Source organism: Palaemon carinicauda, chromosome 22 (genome assembly GCF_036898095.1).
Source record: "Palaemon carinicauda isolate YSFRI2023 chromosome 22, ASM3689809v2, whole genome shotgun sequence".
Classification (NCBI taxonomy): Eukaryota; Metazoa; Arthropoda; class Malacostraca; order Decapoda; family Palaemonidae; genus Palaemon; species Palaemon carinicauda.
In genome coordinates this window covers 100,487,996-100,514,028 of record NC_090746.1, presented here as the reverse complement: position 1 = coordinate 100,514,028, position 26,033 = coordinate 100,487,996, and the positions used below count along the sequence as shown (strand labels likewise).

Here is a 26,033-nt window from a genome sequence, read left to right as displayed (position 1 = left end):
TCTTCTACCCTTACCAAGAGGAAAGTAGCCACTGAACAATTACATTGTTACGTTGCAGAAGTTAACCCCTTTAGCAAAGAAGAAATGTTTGGTAATCTCAGTGTTGTCAGATATATGAGGACAGAGGAGAATGTGAAAAGAATAGACCAAACTATTCTGTATATGCGGAGGCAGAGTAAAAATGAGCCGTAACCAGAGAGAGAGAGAGAGAGAGAGAGAGAGAGAGAGAGAGAGAGAGAGAGAGAGAGAGAGAGAGAGAGAGAGAGAGAGAGTAGGTTGGCCAGGGCACGCTCTCTCTCTCTCTCTCTCTCTCTCTCTCTCTCTCTCTCTCTCTCTCTCTCTCTCTCAAGGATTTGGCAAACAACAACAACAAAAATTTAACCCTCCACATTCCTCTTCCCTTACTTTTGCTAAATCCTCCTCACAAGGTCTTTCGGGCATCCAATGATGCAACCTACTTATAATGAAAGCATGCGTCCAGCTTGTACGTTTTTTCATCGGTTGCTTATTACAATACGGGCACCCAGTCTGTCTGGTCGTTCTCTATCGAAGGCGGATCATGTTTCCTTGACTATATCTCAGGAAGAAGAGTTACTGTACACAGTTAAAAATTGCTTTAAAAAAACGGCAAATGCCTGGCAACATTTATTCCAGGATTTTTACCGTTTTAAAAACGGATATATTGACGTAAAGGAGTGGTATTACGGTCACCAATCTGTAATAGATAAGAGCATAGTGGGATAAAAATTACGGTCTCCTGTATTTTACTGAAATACGGCTGAGAACAGTATATTTTTTACGGAGAATTTCTGATTAAAATTGCGGTTTTTTTTCTAACGGTGTAGATTCTACAGTAGTCATTTCCACAAAGGATTACTCTTAGTTCCTCTAGTACTCTGATAATAATGGCGCATATCCATTACTCTTCTGCAAGCCTTTGCCCTTGGCTAGCGGAGATATCCTCGTGAGTAATCCAACGGGAGCTCTTCTGCGAGCCTTTGCCCTTGGCTAGCGGAGATATCCTCGTGAGTAATCCAACGGGAGCTCTTCTGCGAGCCTTTGCCCTTGGCTAGCGGAGATATCCTCGTGAGTAATCCAACAGGAGCTCTTCTGCAAGCCTTTACCCTTGGCTAGCAAATATGTCCACGTGAGTAATACTACAGGAGTAAAAAGTGTTAGCCTTTTACAACTACACATCTATTGCTCTTCTGCAAGCTTTTGCCCTTGGCTGACGGAGATATCCTCGTGAGTAATCCAACGGGAAGTCTTCTGCAAGCTTTTGCCCTTGGCTGACGGAGATATCCTCGTGAGTAATCCAACGGGAAGTCTTCTGCAAACCTTTGCCCATGGGTGACGGAGGTGTCCTCGTGAGTATTCCAACGGGAGTAAAAAGAGTTAACAGTTGATCTTTTCCTACTGTCTAGTCGGGAGTGGAGAGAACACGACTCGCTTAACGACTTCGAAGGAAGTGGCCCCTTTTAAGAAGGTATGGATTTTCGTTTAATTTGATATGATTTGATTTAATATGATTGATTGCAAAAAGCATTGTGAATTATGTCAACGATTCTATGGGAGGCATTTTTGGGGGGGTTACCCTGTATGTAGTAATTGACTGAAACTAGAGAGGATATAAGAGTGGTATTTGTGAAAGAAATCTAGAAAAGGTATATTATGGCAATAGAAAAAAAAATCGTTGTTTCTAATTTGGGTTTTGTTTAAAATTATTTTATATATAATAAGAGCCTTATTAGTGAAAGAAATTGAGACAAGGTAAATTATGGAAAAAAAATAATTGTTTCTAATTTGGGTTTCCTTATATATAATAAAAGCCTTAGTGAAAGAAAGTGAGACAAGGTAAATCATGGAAAGAGGAAAAAAAATCATTGTTTCTAATTTGGGTTTTGTTTAAAATTATTTCATATATAATGAGAGCCTTATTAGTGAAAGAAATTGAGACAAGGTAAATTATGGAAATAAAAAAAAATTCCGTTTATAATTTGGGTTTTTCTTTAAAATTATTTCTGCACATAATAAGAGTGGTAGTAGTGAAAAAAAACCTTGTTTATAATTTGGGTATTTTTCTAAATTATTCTTATAAATTTTAAGACTGGTTACAGTGAAAAAAAGATTGAGAGAAGGTAAATTATAGAAATAGAAACAAGGAATTTTATATATATATATATATATATATATATATATATATATATATATATATATATATTATATATTATATTGTATATATACATATATATATATATATATATATATATATATATATATATATATATATATATTGCTGGGAAAAGATATCAAGAAATGGTAATGTATGGAAAGAGACAAAAGGGCTAATTTTTTTTTTCATTAAAATTATTTGAGTATATAAGAGAAAAGGTAAATTATGGAAAGTGAAATAAAGAAAAAATATTCTTTTGTTTTTACGAAAACGAAGTTAATAATTCAATATCTAAGCACTAAATCTTTCTATGGCGCATATTATTATTATTATTATTATTATTATTATTATTATTATTATTATTACTTGGTAAGCTACAACCCTAGTTGGAAAAGCAGGATGCTATAAGCCCAAGGGCTCCAAAAGGAAAAATACCCCAGTGAGGAAAGGAAATAAAAAAACTACAAGAAAAGTAATTAAGAATTAAAATTGAATATTTTAAGAACAGTAACAACATTTAAATATTTTTTTTCGTATATAAACTATAAAAACTTTACAAAAATAGCATTAATAAGAACTTAAAATTCAATAAAAAAAAAAATTACAGTAACTTAAAAAACTTATACACTTGAGAATATCAGTCGTTTAGGGGAGTTTGAGTTCTCTTGCTTGAGGGCACTCAGGCACACTAATCTATCTTCATTGTTTGTATATGACAGATCTATTTTAGCGTTTATACTGATCTTAAGATATTTTATATTGTTTATTACTTCTTATTTCCTATACAGTTTATCTATTTCCTTATTTACTCTCCTCTCTGGGCTATTTTCCCTGTTGGAGCCATTGGGCTTATATGATCCCACTTTTCTAACTGAGGTTGTAGTTTAGATAATAATAATAATAATAATAATAATAATAATAATAATAATAAATCACTGGGCTATTTTCCCTGTTGGAGCCCTTGGGCTTACAGCATGTCTGAGGCCTTTGTCGTACAGTCGACTAGAAACAGATGCAGTTGTTGTTGTACACGCACATACTGTATATACTGTATATATATTATGCATGTGTGTATATATATATATATATATATATATATATATATATATATATATATATACATGCATAATATATATACAGTATATATATGCGTGTTTGTTTTTAGTATCCATGTATTCTAAGCCAAAGATGAGGTTGCAACCCTTACACCCTAGGCCTAAACCTTCTTCCCCACTACACAAGAGGTAGCGGTTTAAAGGCCACTCATGAGTGCCAGAGGTAAGGGACAGTTACAATCCCCTGTCAAGCAAGACGATGCCCTAGAAACTGACCATATATACATATGCTCAGTGCCCAAACGCCCCTTCACCTAAGCTGGGACTAGGGAGGGACAGGCAATGTCTGCTGATGACTCAGCAGGTAGACCTATAGGTTCCCTCAACGCCATCCCTCATCCTTAGCTCATAAGGATGGTGAGCACTCAGACACTTAAGGAACTAACTAGTTCGAGCGGGACTTGAACCTCAGTCTAGCGATCACTAGGCAGAGACGTTACCAATAGGTCCCAACAACCCTAAGATTATTGGAGCGTCTTTCCGGCCCTTACATGCACCCACCAATTGTCTTTCTACTACACCCTTTTTATGCTTCCTTTGGCCAAATCTTTATTGCACTTCATGCTAGAATCTTAAATTATTATATATCATTCAAATAAATACAAGTTTGATAAAGTAAAAATATTCTTTTTTTCTCAATTTACTGATTCTTATTTAAATTTTGTATCTATCATAAGTAGTATTTATCAATTTCCTTAGTATTTGCATACTATTTGTTCAATTCCCGATTCATCAATGTCATCTATTCAAATCCCAAGGAATGGTATAATTACATTAAAAAAACATTTCAGATATGAATCTCTTAAAATTTTAATCTTTAACTAAATATGAAAAAATGAACTAAATTTTTGCAAATTTTAAAATCAATTAAATTGACAATTTAAAAATGCTAAATCCTATATGAAGATACGCTAAATAGGCCTATGATTTTTTTCTATATATATATATATATATATATATATATATATATATATATATATATATATATATATATATATATATATATATATATATATAAAAGATTAGTACACCAAACGTTCAGCTGAGCTCCACAAGGCACTAGAAGCGTTGGAAGACCCAGGCCTACATGTCTGAGGACGATGAAGCGTGAAGTAGGAGACGATGAATGGAGAAGTATTGATTTAAAAGCCTAAGATAGAGACGACTGGTGAAATTCAACCGAGGCCCTTTGCGTCAACAGCCGTAGGAGGAGGTGATGGGAAAAAAAAAAGTGGAAAGGCCTGTTTAGGTTTTTATCAAGGAGGAATAATTCTTATTACCTACTAATGACAGTAAAATGTTTGAAGACATATACACACTTTATATATATATATATATATATATATATATATATATATATATATATATATATATATATATATATACATATAAATTTATATATATATATATATATATATATATATATATATATATATATATATATATAGATAGATAGATAGATAGATAGTTTAAGTAAGAGTGACTTTGCAAATTGAGAGATTCCGGGAATAGCAAATCCTAAGAAATGATCGCTTTATTTGCAATCATAATTAAGAGTAAACAATCTCAATTGATATATATACGCAATAAAAAATAATTCAAATAAACTTTTTTTCCTTATTGGTGATAAAATGGATAAGGGTTGCGATAAAGCTCGCCAAAGCTTGTGCTCAAGATGCTGTGGAAAGGTACCAAGAGAGAACTTGGGAGACTACTGTAGTGTCTATGCTACTCATTTCTTATCTTACGGAGATAGGAAAACAGGTCCCGGGAGATTAGTCTAGTGTCTATAGACTCGATTATGTTAATCTGTTATCTTAAGGAAGTATGAAAAGAGGTGAAAAGGCCACTCATGAATGGTAGAGGCAAGGGACAGTGACATTGCCCTATCGAGCAGGACAATGCCCTAGAGACTGACTATATATACATATGATCAGCGCCCAAGCCCCTCTCCATCCTAGCTAGGACCAAGGAGAGCCAGATAATGGCTGCTGATGACTCAGCAGATAGATCCATAGGCTCCCCCAAACACCCCATCATTAGTTCAAAAGGCTGGTGAGGTTGCAGCGATCAAAGAAACTAACGAGTTTGAGCGGGACTCGATCCCCAGTCTGGCGTTCATCAGGCAGGGACGTTACCACATCGGCCACCATAACCCTAAATGAATACGAAAGTAAAAGCTTTATTACAAGAATAAAAAATAAACTAAAAAAAGCACTCTGATTGCAGACCTCCGCAACGGCAGCTTATTTTCTCAAACCAGCTTGCCTTTCCAAAAATTAATTTAACCGTAGGCGTATTTGAAGTCTGTGTGACAACCATGTGCGAACTTGGGGGGGAGGGAAGGTTGAGGTTAGGGTTAGTTAGGTCGACCTTGACTTTTGACCTATTACTTTCAAGATTGAATCACTTCCATGTTTCAACATAACAATTAATCCCTGAAAGTTTTATTAAAATATGATTAAAATTGTGACCTTCGCCACGGCAGCTTTTTTCTCCACCTTGACCTTTGACTTAGGACTTTCAAAATTGAATCACTTCCATGTTTCAACATAACAATTAATCCCTGAAAGTTTTATTAAAATATGATTAAAATTGTGACCTTCGCCACGGCAGCTTTTTTCTCCACCTTGACCTTTGACTTAGGACTTTCAAGATTGAATCACTTCCATGTTTCAACATAACAATTAATCCCTGAAAGTTTTATTAAAATATGATTAAAATTGTGACCTTCGCCACGGCAGCTTTTTTCTCCACCTTGACCTTTGACTTAGGACTTTCAAAATTGAATCACTTCCATGTTTCAACATAACAATTAATCCCTGAAAGTTTTATTAAAATATGATTAAAATTGTGACCTTCGCCACGGCAGCTTTTTTCTCCACCTTGACCTTTGACCTAGGACTTTCAAAATTGAATCACTTCCACGTCTTACCATAACAATTAATCCCTGAAAGTTTCACTACTCTATGATTAAACTTATGACCTCCAACCCAGCAGCTCATTTCTCGACCTTGACCTTTGACCTCGGACTTTCAAAATTGAATTGCTTCCACGTCTCAACATAACAATTAATCCCTGAAAGTTTTACTACTCAATGAGTAAAATTGTGGCCAGGAAGTTGTTCACAAACAAACAAACAGGGGCGAAAACATAACCACCTCCCAAGTTCGTTGCATGAAAGGTAAAAAGGACAGGTTGAAAAATAAATAAGGTCGTTAGAGGGGAGGATAATTCTGTTGGAAATCATGATGCGGGGTTACGACCAACCAGGACGATGGAATGCAGGAAGAAGAAGAATTGTCAACACAGATATGTGGGTTCTTATTAGGTCGACGGCGATGCGGAGATGAGGTATAGAGTTTCGTAATGAGGGTCAGGGTATGAGGGCGTCTGATACTAAATTGATTTTTAATGGGTACACCTCGTGAAGCAGTTCCTAGATAGTGAGTGACACTTTTTTTTAACCATACAACATTATAGCAATTGTAATTTTTACTATACAGATATTTATTTATGTTTTGTCAGTTTGGGGTATTTTATCGGATATGAAGCAGTTCAGTTACAGTGAGAGTGACACTTTTTTAAACATACAACATTTCAGCAATTGTAGTTATTAATAAAGATATTTATGTTTTGGCAGGACAAGTTATTTTGGGGTATTTTATTAGACATGAAGCAGTTCACAAATACAGTGAATGTAACATTTTTTAACCATACATATTTTAAGCAATTGCACAGTTCTTAATAGAGATATCTATGTCTTGGCAGAGAAAGTTTTTATCTCCCGAATTCAGCCAGGTCAGCTCTAAGAGAGTCCACCTCGACTTTTTAACCTTTTTATCACCCGAATCAAATCAGGTCGACTCAGAAAGGAGAGAGTCGACCTTTAGACACTGGGCTGGTTTAAAATCCTACATACTGCTAGGCCTAAGAGATCTGTTTCTCGTGTACATTCTTGGGTATTTAGAGCATCACACAGAGTATTCCGCGTTCATAGTTAAGTCCACATTACCGAAGTATACTTTCCTCTTGGTAAGGGTAGAAGAGACTTTTTAGCTATGGTAAGCAGCTCTTCTAGGAGAAGGACACTCCAAAAGCAAACCATTGTTCTCTAGTCTTGGATAGTGCCATAGCCTCTGTGGCATGTTCTTCCACTGCAGTAGGTAGGTTGGCCAGGGCACCAGCCACCCGTTGAGATACTACCGCTAGAGAGTTTGGGTTCTTCTGACTGGTCAGGCAGTAGTAAATTGGATCATTCTCTCTGGTTAGGGCTCATTTTCCTTTTGCCTAGACAGACAGACACACACACACTGAATAGTCTGACCTATTCTTTACATATTCTCCTCTGTCCTCATACACCTGACAAACACAGATTACCAAACAATTCTTCTTCACTCAAGGGGTTGCTGTACTGTAATTGTTCAGTGGCTACTTTCCTCTTGGTAAGAGTAGAAGAGACTCTTTAGCTACGGCAAGTAGCTCTTCTAGGAGAAGGACAATTCAAAATCATAAAATTGTTCTCTAGTCTTGGGAAGTGCTATAGCCTCTGTACCATGGTCTACCACTGTCTTGGGTTAGAGATCTCTTGCTTGAAGGTACACTTGGACACACTATTCTACCTTGTATCTCTTACTCTTGTTATTTTGAAGTTTTAATAATTTATATATGGAAGATTTATTTTAATATTATTGTTCTCAAACTTCCCTTGTAGTTTTTCCTTATTTCAATTCCTCACTGGACTATTTTCCCTATTGGAGCCCCTGGGCTTATAGCATCCTGCTTTTCCAACTAGGGTTGTAGCTTAGCAAGTAATAATAATAATAATAATAATAATAATAATAATAATAATAATAATAATAATAATAATAATAGAAAACAAGTCTCCATGCGAGCTTCCTAGTAAATACTTATTATTGTTTATTTTACTGATTATTTATCTTACTGCTTGCTATCTTTGTTGTTTATTTGTTTACCAGTCTTGTTTGCTTGCTTTCCTCTATATTACTACTACTACTACTAGTTAAGCTACAACCCTAGTTGGAATAGCAGGATGCTATCAGCCCAAAGCTCCAACAAGGAAAATATCCCAGTGAGGAAAGGAAATTAGGAAACAGAATAGTGTGCCTGAATGTACCCTCAAGCAAGAGGATTATTAGCCCAAGACAGCGTACGACCATGATACGGAGGCTATGGCACTACCCAATTCTACCAAACAATGGTTTGATTTTGGAGCTAGAAAGGCTACTTACCATAGCTGAAGATCAGTTCTGGCAAGCAGACAGATCCTTAACATATTGATGGTAATCCGAAACAGTTGCCTAGATGAAAACACTACCAAAAGAATGCTTTGATAGTAATTATCTTTTTTATTAGTCGATGTGTTATCGTCCCTGACTGGTAATCGCCAGACTGGGGTTCGAGTCCCGCTAAAACTCGTTGGTTTCTTTGGTCGCTGTAACCTCGCCATCCATGCGAACTAATAATGGGGGTTTGGGGGGAGACTACAGGTCTATCTGCTGAGTCATCAGCAGCCATTGCCTGTCCCTCCTAGGTCCTAGTTTGGGTGGAGAGGGGGCTTATTCGCAGATCATATGTACAGTATACTGTATATAATCAGTCTCTAGGTCATTGTCTTGTTTGATAGGACAATGTCACTGCCCCTTGTCTGTGCCATTCATGAGCGGCCTTTAAACCTTTAAACATGGTACGTAACATAATTCATTAAAAGTAAGCATATTTATCGATCCCTTGGTTATCAACAATGAATATTTAACAACAACAACAACAACAATAATAATAATAATAATAATAATAATAATAATAATAATAATGGTAATAATAATAATCATAATACATTGAGTGATATGATAAAATGGTCACCCATATGCAATTTAACGATTGAACCTTTCATTAGCGACCTATTAAATCCTTCTATCACAATCTACCTGAAGTGTAAGTCAAGAAATTACACAAGACTTGACAAACAGAGGTGCCAGAATGATAAAAGGTGTCGCGCCCCGAGAAAAAGGATCACTCCTATGCTAAATACGTTTAATGTAAACAAAATAGGATTTAAAACTTCTATGAAAAAAATATTCCCAAGTCAATACATTTTTTATTTAAAAACATATATAGATAAATAGTAAAAATTTCAATTGTAAATACAGTATATGTGAAATAAAAAAATATTTATGTAAATATACTATGATGTATATATGTTATAAATTGTAACATTGTAAAAGTGTATTTCATAATATAAGATAAAAAAAAATAAATTACGCTCGCTGCCTGATAAGGCTGCAATAGAGTTTAAGATATGTGCAATAACTCATCAAGTTATCAGAACCGGATGTCAAGAATATATAAGAGAACTCCTACAGATAGTGCAGCTAACGATTTCTGTAGACACAAGAGTAGTTATATATAGTTTCAAGTTGTTGGAACCAAGATGTGTATCTACTGCAGGCTCTAGAGCTTTCAAATATGCGTTGTGATGGACGATGTGGTAGCGTCCTTGACTGGTGAATGTCAGACTGGGGTTCCAGTTTGCTCAGACTCGTTAGTTTCTTTGGTCGCTGCAACCTCACCAGCCTTGTGAGCTAAGGAACGGGGGTCTGGGGAAGCCTATAGGTCTATCTGCTGAGTCATCAGCAGCCATTGCCTGGCCCTCCTTGGTCCTAGCTTTTGTGGAGGGGGGGGGCTTAGGCGCTGATCATATGTATATATGGTCAGTCTCTAGGGCATTGTCCTGCTTGATAAGGCAATGTTACTGTCCCTAACCTCCACCATTCAAGCGCGGGCTTTAAACCTTTAAACCAAGACCATACAACAGGCTCCTACTAGACATCCGAAGGACTAAAGATATTAAGGCTTTCAAGAAGAAACTGAAGACTCGTTTGTTTACTAAGTGCTTCGATAATGTGGAATTGACAATCAACGTTGACAATTAACACAGAATACGCTCTGTGATATTCTAAAACACCAAAGAATGTATACGACAAACAACTTTGTAGGTCCTGTAATACATAGGGTTCCGCTGTGTGATAGGACCAAGACAATAGTCCTTAAAGTAAAATAAAGATAGGAAATCCTATGCAATGAAATAACCTTTTAGAAATCATTGTGGGAATAAAATTATTAGGAAGCCATGATGAAGGCTGCAATAGTAATGGGAAAATTATTATTATTATTATTATTATTATTATTATTATTATTAATACCTGCTAAGCTACAACTCTAGTTGGAAAAGCAAGATGCTAAAAGCCCGAGGGGGCCAACAGGGAAAATAGCCCAGTGAGGAGAGGAAATAAGGAAACTACAAGAAATTTAATTAACAATTAATATAAAATATTCTAAGAACAGTAACAATATTAAAATAAATATTTAATTTATAAACTATAAGAACTTAAAAAAAAAAAAGAGGAAGAGAGATAAGATAGAATAGTGTTCCCAAATGTACCCTCAAGCATCGGCGTCAATGACCTTTGATGTCAGGATGCCTGAAAACCTTAAATCAATCAATTACCCTCAAGCAAGAGAATTCTTAGCCCAAAACAGCGGACGACCATGGCACAACCCAAGACCAGAGAACAAGCATACTTTGACAGTGAAACTTGAATTCATAATACTAGGTATGCAGTTTAATTCTAAAAGTCAAGACTTCTACATCGCGAGGCTCAATACTACACAGCATTCTAGAAGTTTAATTTCAGCTATGACCAAGTTGTGGAATGCTCTATTTAATCATGCATTTGTATCGGTAGAACTCCAAAAGTTCAAATTTGCAGCAAATATGTTGAACAGGCTGATGTGAATTTATAGTTTATAAATGAAAAATCTGTTTTAATGTTGTTACTGTTCTTCAAATATTTCATCCTAATTGTTCATTACTTCTCTTGGAGTTTGTTTATTTCCTTGTTTCCTCTACTCACTGGGCCATTTTTTGCCCTGTTGGAGCCCTTGGGCTTATAGCATCCTGCTTTTCCAAATAGGGTTGTAGCTTAGCTAGTAATAATAATAATAATAATAATAATAATAATAATAAATCTTAAAACAGACGTACCAGTGATAACAGGCATCGAATTTGCACTTCTACAACTATAAATAAGAGAGGAGTGCAAATTAAATCCTCTCCAAAATCGAGATGCAGAGACAGAAAGCTAACAAGGCGTTTATTAGCTAAGATACAATTAAAAACACCACCAATAAGGATTGGAATAAGACCCGTGGCAATGAACTCATAATCTCCAACGGAACGTTTTGCAAGTTGATCTAAAATCTCAGGTTGTGGTGGCTGGATGGTAGCGTCCTTGCCTGGAGTTCGAGTCCCGCTCAGATTCGTTAGTTTCTTTGATCGCTGCAACCTCACCATCCTTGTGAGCTAAGGATGGGGGGTTTAGGGGAGCCTGTAGGTCTACCTGCTAAGTCATCAGCAGCCATTGCCTGGCCCTCCTTGGTCCTAGCTTAGGTGGAGAGGGGGCTTGGGCGCTGATCTTATGTATATATGGTCAGTCTCTAGGCCATTGTCCAGCTTGATAGGGTAATGTCACTGTCCCCTTGCCTCTGTCATTCATGAACGACCTTTAAAACTTTAAAAGAACGATCAAGTAACAATTTCTAAAAGGGAGTTTTTACCCCAATGTGTTTCAAAACAGGCTAAGTCATAAAGTTACGAAATCTATCATCTTTACAGTTATACATATAAAAGTTCATTTTAAAATTCTTCTCAAAATTAAACATACCTATGCTATTCAACTGTATTTACTAAGCAATTGCTTGAATTTAATAAGCTGCGTCCTTGAAACTACTCTAAATAGCTGCAGACGTGGGATTGAAAAAATTAATAATAAAGTCTTGAAAAATAAGGCTATTCACTGGTATTTAGCTGATAACTTGCTCTCAGTTCCTCTTGGATTCTGTTAGTTTGTGGTCGATCGACATTAGGCAGAGCTACCAAACCACTATGTCAACAAGGTAGAGTGTAGTATTACAGTATCATTAACATTATTATTATCATTGTTCTTATTGTTATTGTTGTTGCTGCTGTTATTATTATTATCATTATGATTAAAAGCTAGGCTATGACACTGTTTGGGAAAGCAAGACGCTATAAGCCCAAGGGCTCCAACAGGGAAAAATAGCCCAGTAAGGAAAGGAAACAAGGAAATAAATAAACTACTAGAATAAACAATAAACTTTTTTCGAGAACAGTAACAGCATTAAGTTAGATGCTTCACATATAAACTATAAAAAAGAAAAAAAAAGCAAGAGGAATAGAAATAAGATAGCATACCCGAGTGTACCCCCAAGCAAGAGAACTCTGATACAAGAGTGTAAAAGACCATGGTAAAGAGGCTATGGCCCTACCCAAGACCAGGGTAAAGAGGCTATGGCACTACCCACGACCATGGTAAAGAGGCTATGGCACTATCCAAGACTAGAGAACAATGGTTTGATTTTGGAGTGTTCTTCTCCTAGAAAAGCTAGTGATAGAGTTTAAACTAGTGATTTCTCATTAAATTTTTTTTTTTAATAAATTTGATCTTAAATGTTCTCATATAATCTCATCAAAAGTTTGTGCACTCAATAATTTTGCTGTTGTTACTGCTGTACTGGATTTAATTTATAGAATATAATGAAATGCAGTTACAAGGAAAACATATCTGTCTAAATATTTACCCGTAATTTTTGACGGGTTGCGTTCACTAATCGTTAAAAGCCAACCCGCAAACCTAGTTGGAAAAGCAGAATGCTATAAACCCAAGGACCCCAATATGATAAAACAGCTTAGGGCGAAAAAGGAACAAAGAAAAGAAGAAAAATATTGCAATAGAGATACGTATAACAAAACATAAATAATAATTACAGGAGATTGGGTTGTGGTGGCCGATGTGGTAACGTCCCTGACTGGTGAACACCAGACTGGAGTTCGAGTCCCGCTCAAACTCGTCTCAACCGTGCTTTGGTCCATATACACATATGACCAGCGCCCAAGCCCCCTCTCCACCCAAACTAGAATCAAGGAGGGCCAGGCAATGGCTGCTGATGACTCAGCTGATAGACCTATAAACTCCCCAAAAACCCCATCCTTAGCTCACAAGGATGGCGATTTGTAGCGACCAAAGGAACTAACGAGTTTGAACGGGACTCGAATCCCAGCCCCATCGGCCAACACAACCCTAAAGATAAACTTGAATTTGATAAACTTTCACATAACTTTAGTTTTATATAAATTATTTGGCTAAACGGGCTGGATTTCAATCAGCATAAGATAGGTTCAACACTAAAATCAGTCGCCCAATATAAAGATTTGTAAAATCAAAATAAATCTTTTTAGCAACTTATATGCTTCAAAAGGATACATTTATTCATCCTACAGAGCAAATTAACACAAGTTTTTCATAAAGATCATCTATGCGAGTCTTAACAATGGCTTGAAGCCTCTGTTTAATCTATATTGCAAATTATCCGAATTGAGTTTCGATGCAAAAGTGAAAGGACCGGGTGAGGGAGCAAAAAGCAGGATTGAGATATGCAAAGCTATTGTAAGTACTATTGGAATGTCCTATTATCATTATTATTATTATTATTATTATTATTATTATTATTATTATTATTATTATCATTATTATTATTATTATTATTATTATCATCATCATTATTATTATTACCATTATTATTATTATTATTATTATTATTATTATTATTATTATTACGCGCTAAGCTACAATCCTTGTTGGAAAAGTAGGATGCTATAAGCCCAGTGGCTCTAATAGGGAAAATAGCCAACTAAGAAAAGAAAACAAGGAAAAATGAAATATTTTAAGAATAGTAGCAACAATAAAAAGAATTATTTCCTATATAAACTATGTATTTGTGGATGAGATCATGATGAGGGATAGATGGAGATGGTTTGGGCATGCTCTTCGCACTCCCCAAGAGAGATTAGTTCACAAAATGTTCAGCTGGGCTCCACAAGGCACTAGAAGAGTTAGAAGACCCAGACCTACATGACTGAGGGCTATGGAGCGCGAAGTAGATGATGATTGGAGAAGTATTGAATTAAAAGCTCAAGATAGAGACGACTGGCGAAACCTAACCTAGCCCTTTTGCGTCAATAGGTGTAGGATGAGATAATGATGATGATATAAACTATAAAAACTTCAACAAAACAAGAGGAAGAGAAATACGATAGATTAGTGTGCCCGAGTGTACCCTCAAGCAAGAGAACTCTATAATGTCGAACATTCTAAGCATTGAAATAAAATTCTTCATTAGATTACTATACCCTCTGGGTACATTAAGACTATTGGATTAGCCCAAGGTCGAAATATTTATTAGCCATAAGACCTCATAAGACTTGTGACTACATCAATACCAAGAGCATTGAGATAGCACCGATAGCGCGTCAGAAAAGGAAAAAAACATCAAGGGTTCTTATGTTCTTATCAACTATGTTTTTATTACATTTTATCTCCTCAACTTATATTTTCTTTCATTATTAGGAAAAAGTAGGCAGAGTTTAAAAATAGCCCCGACTGGACTGAGCCTGATACGAGTAGTTCAGGGTAAATGGTATAAATGTATGTGTATGTGTGAGTGTATGTATGGGGATACCTCAACGTTTTTGTGTATCCCCAGGATCAGCAAAGCTATACTAGAAAGGGCCACCTATTCTAGGTTAGTTTGCTGAGAGCAATCAGACTATAGTCACCCATCATCACCAATCCGTAATGGTCAGACTGGTAATGAAAACTGGCCAAACCCCAGACATGAAAAAGGATATGTCTGTGGTCTTTGTCCTGTAGTGGACTAGAAACGACTGCATTTGTTGTCGTTGTTGATATATATATATATATATATATATATATATATATATATATATATATATATATATATATATATATATACTGTATATATACTGTATATATATACAATATATATATATATATATATATATATATATATATATATATATATATATATATATATATCAACTTAAACCGTTCATAACATCAAATTCCTACGATTTTGGGTATAAATACCCAAAAAGAATTTTTTTAATAAATATTTTCTCTTTGGGTATTTTGAGCTCGATATCAAGAACTGTTATGGCCTTCAATATTTGTATGTTAGTAAGCCCCATATGTGAGTACAGTGTATAGAATATTTACTCTTTTGCTTGAATCAGATGGCTCTATCACTCACGGTATCTTTATTGATGTGTTTGACAATTGGGCAAAATAAGAAATACAACCTGCCTCACCCCTGTTTTTGCTAAGCTGATAAGTATAGCTTTCCAGTCTAATGATATTACGACACTTTTACTTGGCTTTCATACTTATGGATGTGGAACAAATAGGGAATTTTTCCTTTGCTACATGTGGCTTATTTAGAATTCTAAAAGAGATTCTTGATTGTAAATATATTTTTGCGAAAAAAGGTGTTTTCTATTTATCTTAAATTGTAAAATATCAAATAGTATGGTTAGAAAGCCCTTTAAAAGTTTTGAAAATTCTTTTAGGCGGCCATGTTTTGAGTATTGTTCTCCTGTTTGATCTTCACAAGCTGACACTCATCTAACTTGGAGAAAAACTTGCAGTCTATTGTTTAAAGATCACTCATGAATGGCAGAAGCAAGGGACAGGATAATATTCTACAGACTGACCATATATACACATGATCAGCACCTACGCCGGCTAAGGCCCCATCTACATATCTAGGATAGGGGAGGGTTAGTCAATGGCTTCTGATAACACAGCAAGTAGCCCCAAACTGGCCATCCCTAGCTCACAAGGATGGCGAAGTTGTAGACTCTGCCAAACTACACCAACCTCAGTAAAAGACAAGATGTGAAGTTAACTCTAATAGTCTTTTTATTTTCTTTCATAAGGCTCAATATCAAATAATATTGTAGACTCTTCAATCTGGCTTTTAACAAATTGTGGAGCGATCTTCTACATGACGTAGTTGAATCAGTTAATCATGTACCAAGCACTGCACCAAAGAGTTAACAATGGCAGGAGGAAAAGGACTCATCAGTACAGAAGATTGCGTCAACATTAAAGTAGATTGCTGATTCAGTACCTTGAGATCAGTGAAGAAGAATGGTTAAAGACTGCATGGAAGGGAAACTTGATAATGGAGGAAAAAGACCCAGAAGTGTACGAAGAGAGAACAGGTAAAAAGACTAGAGGAATGGTAAAGAAAACCAATGCATGGATAATTTCTGAGATCAACTGAACCATTGGCCAGTAAGGAAACAAGGCATTGGCTACAGAGAGAACTTAAGAAGGAAACTGAAGGGATGATAATGGCAGCACAAGATCAGGCCTTTAGAACAAGAAATGTTCAACGAGCAATAGACGGAACTAACATCCTGTGGGCTGTGACACCCTAGCAGTGGGAAACGTATGGCAAAGGAATCAATATTAGAAACATGATACTGAAGCTAAAGCTCTACATTGGAGTCTGTAGGAAATATGAAATACAATGTAGCAATAAATGGTAGGAACATCAACCTCTGGCTGTGGTCGAAAATTATCAGACTAAACTACTCTGGACTACAGTATAAAGACGTCAGCTTTATACCTTCATTTGAACCACAACAAGGGGTTGTTCTTTATACCTTAATTTGAACGTAAAAATGTTCGTATGTTATACCTTCATTTGAAAAAAAAAATATAATAAACAGGAGCAATCAGAGAATTCTGACCTCCCCCAAAGGTTAATGGAGTCGTCCATGGCCTAAAATCTTTCTGTAGTGAAAATTTAGTCAAAATCTGTCCAGTATTTTAGAAATAATCCTGCCCACAGGCACACAGACACGTAGGCAAAAGATTATACAAATCTGGATCCGGATCATCTCCAAAATTTGATGGGGTCATCTATGACCTAATATCCATCTGTGGTGAAAATTTCGTCAAAATCCATTAAGAAATTTTCACGTAATCCTGTTCACAGACAGATAGACACAGACAAAAATGCAAATCCAGCCTAGAACCAGACCACCTCCAAAGGTTAATGGAATAGTCCATGGTATATTATTATTATTATTATTACTAGCTAACAACAACCCTAGATGGAAAAGCATGATGCTATAAGCCCAAGGGCTCCAACAGGCAAAAATAACCCTGTGAGGAAAGGGAACAAGGAAATAAATAAACCACAAGAGAAGTAATAACAATCAAAATAAAACATTTGAAGATAATCAACAACATTAAATTAGATCTATCATACATAAACTATGAAAACTTCATGAAACAAGAGCGCATCCGAGTGGAGGAAATTTCATCAAAATCTGTCGATTTGTTTTGACGTTATCTTTAAAATAACGAGGAATGCAAATCCGGATCCGAATCACCTCCAAATTTTAATGGGGTCGTCCATGACCTAAGATCTATCTGTGGTGAAAATTTCATCAAAATTCATCGAGTAGTTTTGACGTAATCCTATCTACAAACAGACAGACAAATTAATAAATAAACCAACTAGATCCGGTTTCTGTATTCCGCTAAAATGATGCGTAGTCAGTCCTACAAGATAAGAAGGGAAGAAAATTTATTGCCTTACGTCCCATTGTAGTCTGGAAGGAATAAAGCAGTTGACACATAATAAGGGATACCTGTTACCTACAGAATCATTTATAAACGACAAACAATGACTGTCAAAATTAGATATTCTTAGATCATACGTCAGTTTATTCAATGGTGAAGGTCATCACACTACTGTACATAGTTTTTTCTTTTGTTATAGCGATTGGCCTCTTCTTTTAATGATGATGTAGATGGTGATGATGATGTAGATGTAGATGATGATGATGATGTAGATGATGGTGATGATATAGATAATGATGATGATGTAGATGATGGTGATGATGTAGATGATGATGATAATGATGATGTAGATGATAATGATGATGTAGATCATGATGGTGATGTAGCCTAGATGATGATGATGTAAATGATGGTGATGATGTAGAGGTATTGTGGAGGAAAAATCACCAAGGGGGACGAGATCAACTGGAAGGGACTCCCCTCCAGGGGCTTGGTGGGGAAGGTCGTGACCAAACCCCGCTGGGGCACTTATGCGCTCATGCAGTGCCCCAAGCTTCAACACCTCCACAAGCCATTCCTTAGTGGGGGAACACAAAAGCCAAAAGGAAGGCCACAACTGACGCTGCACGTCAAGAGAGAGAGAGACTCCCTACGGGTGGAGGGTGATGCCGATTTGCTGGGGAAAGCGGTAGGATTCTCCAGGCCCGAAGGTTGTCCAGGGGTCACCTGGTCATTGCTCATACTTGATGGGCCTACAGAGGAAGCTGACTGAGAAGCAGCAGAGGAGAAAGTATGAGGCGCTGGAGAAAGAAGCCGGGACTTCTTCGATCTCGAGGAAAACCTTGAGCGCGAAGAATCCCTTTAGTCTTCTTCTTCAGTCACCTACCATACCGCTTGCACTGGGAGGATGGCTATTCCAGGCACCCGTCACATGGAGAAGCCTGTGTGCAGGAGTGTCGCCGGAACACTGGCCAATGCCAGTGATGATCCGTCTCCAAGAGGGGCCCGCTATGTTAGGGCAAACCCGCACGGTAGCAACTCCTCAAGAGCCCGCACTACTGAAAAAGAAAATTTCAATAAATTTTACGGCTTTAGAAAGGGTTTAACGGGAAAGTTAGACGTGGGCGTGACTCCACTCAACCAAGCCGAAAACAAATGTGAGGGACCTCATTGGGCAAGTGGGGTGGCTGGTCTAACCCCGTCTAACTAACGGAGGGTCATTGACACCTCACGCTGAAGTTTTTGGCTAGAATCCAGCTTGTTCCAAAACATATATCCACAGTAAAGAACTAAGGGTTTGTATTTGTGTAGGAACAAATATTTTTGTCTTTTCCTCTTCAGTTCAATCATGACTAAGGCTACAAGAGGAAGTCCCCTCAGAGGGGAGTACAATCTATTCCATTAATTTATTGCAATATACCGGTAATATATTTTGGCAATTTGTTGTATTTACAACACACTATATTTACTATATATTTATGGTTGTACATCTGAAAGTAAAAAATAATACCAAAATAATCACGCTCATGACTGACAAGCTTCTGTAGCCTACCGCCAGCCATGGCAGAGCAAAGACCAACTTAGACTAGTGTTAAAATTAAAGGTAGGTTAATCATATTTAAATTTCCTGCCAAATATATGAACCATATACTTTTCCAACTGGCTATTTTGTGTTTCATGCAATTCTGACCATTCATGTTGGTGCAAATCAGTCTTTTGTGGTGTTTGCCTATTGAAAAAAAATATATACCTATAACGGGACTAGGCAAACTCATAAATGTCTGGCTTGCTCCAATAACCATAGTTGGAAATTGATATAACAGGAAATAACCAATTGGAAAATTATATGGTTTATATAATTGGTGAGAAATTAAAGTATCATACATGAAATTACACATCTATTACATCAATTAATCCCAGGCACGGTAAATATATACAATACCACCAGTCGTCTCACAATCCCGTTTTCTATGGTGACTGCAGTTATTGATGTGTTCAAGTTATAATGAAATCATGGGGATAAGCAATATAATAACCTATGGTTTCCTCACCGAAAATGTCCTAAGTCCTAACTTCCTTACTAACAGAAGGGGTTTTATTATAGTTACAGACAGGAGTCGCTATCCTACTAAAAAGCTTTTTACTAAAGAAAAACACCCGTTTTCTTCGAAAATTAAATTTATTTTCACCACAAATAAATATCTAGTGAAATATATATATATATAATATATATATATATATATATATATATATATATATATATATATATATATATATATATATATATATATATATATACTGTATATATATTTACTGTATATGTATATATATATATATATATATATATATATATATATATATATATATATATATATATATATATATATATATCTGTATCTATATACGTACATAATGGGGGACCCACAGTGGGACCCTGGGGTTTTGAGTGGGGAAAACATACTGGGAAAACAGTATATAATGATAAAACAAACCTCTTCTTCTCTACACATTATTTTCTTGGATACATAATAAATCCATGGACAACTGCACAAATTATCTATATTCTATACTGGTATATTTTTCATTTGTTTGTTGACATTCTACACAGTGGTTTTATTCATTCCTGTTCGTTCGTAGGTACATGTGTGTTAACCAATTTTAGAACTTCTACACATAAACCCCGCCCTCCTTTATTTTGACCAATAGGATTACTCGTTTTCTTATAAACCCTCCTCATTTTTACCCGTGACATTCAAGCATTTGACCCTTCTAATACCGTTTGTATGTACAGCATTCGTTATAGCAATACCCACATGTACATATTTCTTTTACTCACTAAATTCTATTATACTACGAGACAAGACACTCCTAATACCGTTTGTATGTACAGTATTCGTTGATGCAATACCCATGTGTACATTTCTCATATTCTCAAGTTTAAAGTCATTTCCCCCGTTATTACATTTTAATGTATTCTCATAAAATAATATTTATTCTTTCCTTCACTTTATCTTACTAATTGTTCATCATTTTTTTTTTCCTGTTATTGCCGTATTACATTCAATTTTCATGCGTACTATTACACTGATGTTTCCATTAACCAATCACGTATCCATACGTACGGAAACTTATAAGGGGGGTTATATTTCCCCCTTCCTATGTTATCACTTTATGTGCTTCACTTCAGCCCTTTCTAAATCCTTTTTAAGTGTCACCAAGTGTCGTTAACACAATTCTAAAAGCTCATGTCATCCCACAAATATTACAGTAAAAGTGTCCTTCTTGATTATCTTACGGGGAAGAGAGGCCCCTTCAATGGCCCGATCATAAAGTAAGTCATTAATTTGTTTTTATTGAATTTTTGGGTCTGTGGTTTTTAGATTTACAAAAATCTGTGGAATAATTACCAAGAAATAAGAAACAATTGAGGGGGGGGGGGGGCGGGTTGTGCACAGCTAAACATGTACTGCTTGCCACTACATAGGAGTATATATATATACAGTATACCAGGAAATAATAATCAATCATTGATGTTAGGGTGCGCAGCTCAATATTACCCCTTGCCTGTATATACGGATCTTGGTGTTTTTATTTTTCGGCAAGCGAAGCGAACACACTGCAAAGCAGGAACCATTAGATTTAGGGTAAAACATTTTCAACAGAAAATATGTTTTCTTGTAGTAAATAATGTGATCTCACAGAATTTGACTTCATTTCAATTATACCAGTTTTAGTGAGTGTAGTCAATGATATTAGATCAAGAAATAGCGACCCTACATAGCGGGAAAACCTTTAGACAAAGAAGTAGTAGTCAATGATATTAGCGTTAGTGAAACAAAATATTCAAACTGGTTGTTCTGTTTGTTTTCGGTTGAATTGAAGGTCAAATTCGGTTAAAACCCGTTTTTTTTTACTACAGGATAATATACATTTTCTGTTCGAAATGTTTTCCCGTCCGTAACTATAATAAAACCCGCTTTTGCTCATCAGTTGTTATTTAGACGTTTTTACGTTTAAGAGCGTTAATTCTTAAATGTTTTGGATATTTTTAAAGATAGGTACAATCATAGTCTTCATTTCCTATTGTTACTATTTTTAGAGAAAATTATAAGAAAAATATGGAATAGTACTCATACGGTAAAAGTGACGAAGCCACAGTAGGCCTACAGACAAAAGTTAGTAGTTACTACAACAATAGTTCAACAAATCAGGAAGTTCGAATATTTCAGCCTAACATGACACTTCAGTGTCAAAACAATAAAACAATGAAAATCAGAGTTGATAAATGAGGTTTTAATTTACTTACTTTGAGAGAGGTTTTCCTGGTTCTATCACGCTAAGAATAAACTAACTTTGCGTGAAATGCAGCTGTTCAGTACTTTGCCAGTATATATTCTCATCATATAAAAGCACAAAACAGTCTTGGATAACACAAAAATCGTATAATTATACATTTTGGATTCTAAAAACGATAAAACCCCCCAAAATATAACAAGCAAGGACTCAAGTCACTGATATAACAATCACTTAAACTTACACAAGTTATAATCCACAATTCTCAGGTAATTTGTCTTTTCAACGGCACCTCCTTAGTTCTCTGCTTTCTTCTACTTTGATTTTCTTTCAATTTTCTCCACATTTAGAGTATGTATATCGTTTTTTCTTTCCTTCATCATTAGATAAAACATTAATGATTATTCTCTTTTTTTCCTCTTCATATGGCTGCTGCCATTTGATTGGTTGCATTTATCAATGGTAGAAAATCAGTTGGCCTTTGTTCAGCAGTGGACCAGCAACGACTGATGATTATATATATATATATATATATATATATATATATATATATATATATATATATATATATATATATATATATATATATATATATATGTATATATACATATATATACTGTATAATGCTATTAGCAGTTGCCTGATGTAAGGGAAATAGATAAAGTAGATTTAATGCATCTCTATTGACAAAGTAATAAACTGGTAGAATCGTTAGGTATAGGCTACCTATTTTAGGCTTAAGCCTTAGATAAATTTATGTAAATTTCTTAAAATCTAACGTTTCTGATTAGCTCTGAAAAGCTGAAACTATTCTAGAAAATGTAACAGTGAAGGGTAGTTTCATTAATGGTGGAAATATTAGACTGGCAGGGTCGCACTAGGTAATCTCAAGTACTGCTCAAATGTTCTTGAATGTTGATATCTGGTATAAGACACACTAGGTGAATATAGTTTGTTAGTTTTAAGAGTAGGCCTATTGCAGAGCATTCTACAAAGTGTTCTCGAAGCAACTGAATCCAAAGACAGTCAAAATATTAAAGGCCCAATGTGAACTTTGGGACTCGGCCTAACCATTTGAGTTTTCAACATCTGCATAACTGTCTTATTTGTACCGAGGTAATGGCCAATTGGATAGACAACCTAATTTAAAAAGGTTTAAAGGGCCCTCATGAATGGCATTGGCAAGGGACAGTGACATTGTCCTAGCAAGGACAGTGCCCTAGAGACTGACCAACGCTTAAGGACCTTTTCCATCCAAGCTAGGACCAGGCAATGGTTGCTGATGACTCAGCAAGTAGACCTATAGTTTCCCTCCAAACACCCCATCCTTAGCTCACAAGGATGGTGAGGTTGCAGACACTAAAGAAACTGAAGAGTCCACGTTTAGTCTTTGATAAAACATGAAAAATGAAGGAAGGGTATTATGAGATCTGAGGAAAAGATAGGATTCTACAGCTTGGCTGTGAGACCCTTTTACAGGGTAGCCAAAAGTAGGATTACAGTTACTTCATTATCTTTTTCACCTTCACAATGACGTTTTAGATATAAATTATAAAAAAAAATAATACTATGCTACATATTCATGTCTTGAAAAATATACATTTTGTTATAGATACAAACGTTATGTCTACTAAATATAAAAAGTCTAAATGTTAAATACTACCACTAGAAAGTTATGGGGTCTTTCGACTGGCCACACAGTACTCTGGTTACGGTTCATTTTTCCCTTTGCCTACACACACACTGAATGGTCTGGCCTATTCTTTACATATTCTCCTCTGTCCTCATACACCTGACAACACAGATTACAATAAAATTCTTGATCAGTCAAGGGGTTACTGCACTGTAATTGTTCAGTGGCTAAATTCCTCTTGGTAAGGGTAGAAGAGACTCTTTAGCTATGGTAAGCAGCTCTTCTAGGACACTCCAAAATCAAACCTTTGTTCTCTATTCTTGGGTAGTGCCATAGCCTCTGTACCATGATCTTCCACTGTCTTGGGTTAGAGTTCTCTTGCTTGAGGGTACACTCGAGCACACTATTCTATCTTATTTCTCCTCCTCTTTTTTGTTAAAGTTTTTATAGTTTATATAGGAGATGTTCATTGCAATGTTACTCTTCTTAAAATATTTCAGTTTCCTTTTTTTTCCTTTTCTCACTGGGCTATTTTCCCTGTTGGTGCCCTTGGGCCTATAGCATCTTGCTTTTCAAACTAGGGTTGTAGTTTAGCTAATAATAATAATAATAATAATAATAATGATAATAATAATAATAATAATAACAACTGTAACCCTACTTCTGACCCACCCTGTATAACTCCCTCTTCCTTTTGTTTCCAGAAAGAAGAAGACAGCAATGGGGGTTAGTAAATTCGACGTACTTCTGACAAAACTCGGGACGGGAAGATGGAACGTTTTATATTTTTTCGTTGCTGGTTTCTGTAAGTATGAAGTGCTCATCCTTGTTTTCAATATGATTGTTCTATAGCTTCTAGTTTGTTAGTTTAAAGAGTAGGCCTAATGCAGAAAATTCTACAAACTCTTACTTATTGCCAGCTGTAGAATGCCTTAGTTACAAAATTTGAAAGCAAAATAATATTAATGATAATAATAAAGTTAATTGGTTAAGTATTTCATTTACAAAGAAAGGCAAGACTTTGTCTAGTAAGCCTCTGTGGAGTGAAGTATCCAATTAAGACAAAAAAGAAACAATATTACAAGAAATTAACATTAAATAACAAAGTAATAATGAAAAATTAATGATATTAATATCATTAATAATAATAATATTAATATTATTGATATTAATTTTTCATAATTACTTTGTTATTTGATGTTAATTTCTTGTAATACTGTTTCTTTTTTATCTCAATTGGGTACTTCACTCCAATAGAGGCTTACTAAGCAATTTCTTGCCTTTCTTTGTAAATGAAAAACTCAACAAACTTTATATAAAAGTTGACTCTTTACTTGGTCACAGGGTATCTGTGGTTACCCGGTGAATACTTCGGAGGGGCGTACATGGCGCCAGAACTAGCCTACACTTGTTTGCCACCGGAGAATTCTTCAGTTATTTCAATCTCAAAGTAAGATTTCACGAATCCTGAATCTTCAGAAGTTATGAGCCACCTTATTTAGTTGCACTAGTCTTTTCCCACTTGAGTGTCATTATTATCATAAGTCCTTTTATAGTTTATTAATCAAATATATGTTTTAAAGTTGTTAATGTTTTTAGAATATCTTATTTTAATTTTCATTACTTCTTATTTCGTTTATTTATTTCGATATTTCCTTTTATCACTGGGCTATTTTTCCATGATGGAGGCCTTGGGCTTATAGCATCTTGCTTTTCCAACTAGGGTTGTAGCTTAGCTAATAATAATAATAATAATAATAATAATAATAATAATAATAATAATAATAATAGCTAAGCTACAGCCCTAGTTGGAAAAGCAGAATACAATAAGCCCAAAGGCTCCAACAGGGAAACATAACCCAGTGAGGAAATGAAATAAGAAAATCAATTAACTACAATGAACAACTCAAATATAATATGTTAAGAACAGTAACAACATTAAAATAGATCTTTCAAATATAAACTTTAAATTCTTTCAAAAACAAAGGAGATGATATATATAAATTTCTACCTCATACTTGGGATCGAACACTAGCCCCTTCTAATAAAAGGCCAGGTCGATTCCAACCATTCTACCAGAAGTCATAAAAGAAGTCGGAACCTAACTGCTAATCTGCAGTTCAGGATTTACCTGGCGAGACATCATATACATACACACATAATCGCTCACACACACGCATATATATATATATATATATATATATATATATATATATATATATATATATATATATATATATGTATATATAATATATATATAT

At 35.3% G+C, this 26,033-nt stretch overlaps 2 protein-coding genes across 4 annotated transcripts in view; one reads left to right on the top strand and one right to left on the bottom strand.

Moving 5' to 3' along the window:
* The window catches only part of LOC137616651 (organic cation transporter protein-like), a 60,585-nt gene extending 38,038 nt beyond the window's left edge, over positions 1 to 22,547 (bottom strand). The window contains exon 1 of the mRNA XM_068346576.1: positions 22,153 to 22,547. The gene's annotated coding sequence lies outside the window, so the exon portion shown is untranslated. The remainder of the gene's footprint in view (positions 1 to 22,152) is intronic.
* The window catches only part of LOC137616650 (organic cation transporter protein-like), a 37,861-nt gene continuing 12,340 nt past the window's right edge, over positions 513 to 26,033 (top strand). Inside the window, exons 1-3 of one of the 3 annotated variants that reach the window (XM_068346572.1) lie at positions 513 to 1,147; positions 24,477 to 24,577; positions 25,117 to 25,222. In XM_068346572.1, coding sequence (XP_068202673.1) covers positions 1,140 to 1,147; positions 24,477 to 24,577; positions 25,117 to 25,222 — 215 coding nt within the window. In that variant the 5' untranslated portion in view covers positions 513 to 1,139. Of the gene's footprint in view, positions 1,487 to 12,198; positions 12,265 to 24,476; positions 24,578 to 25,116; positions 25,223 to 26,033 lie in introns of those variants that run through there. The other 2 variants (XM_068346573.1, XM_068346571.1) reach the window with 2 other exon arrangements.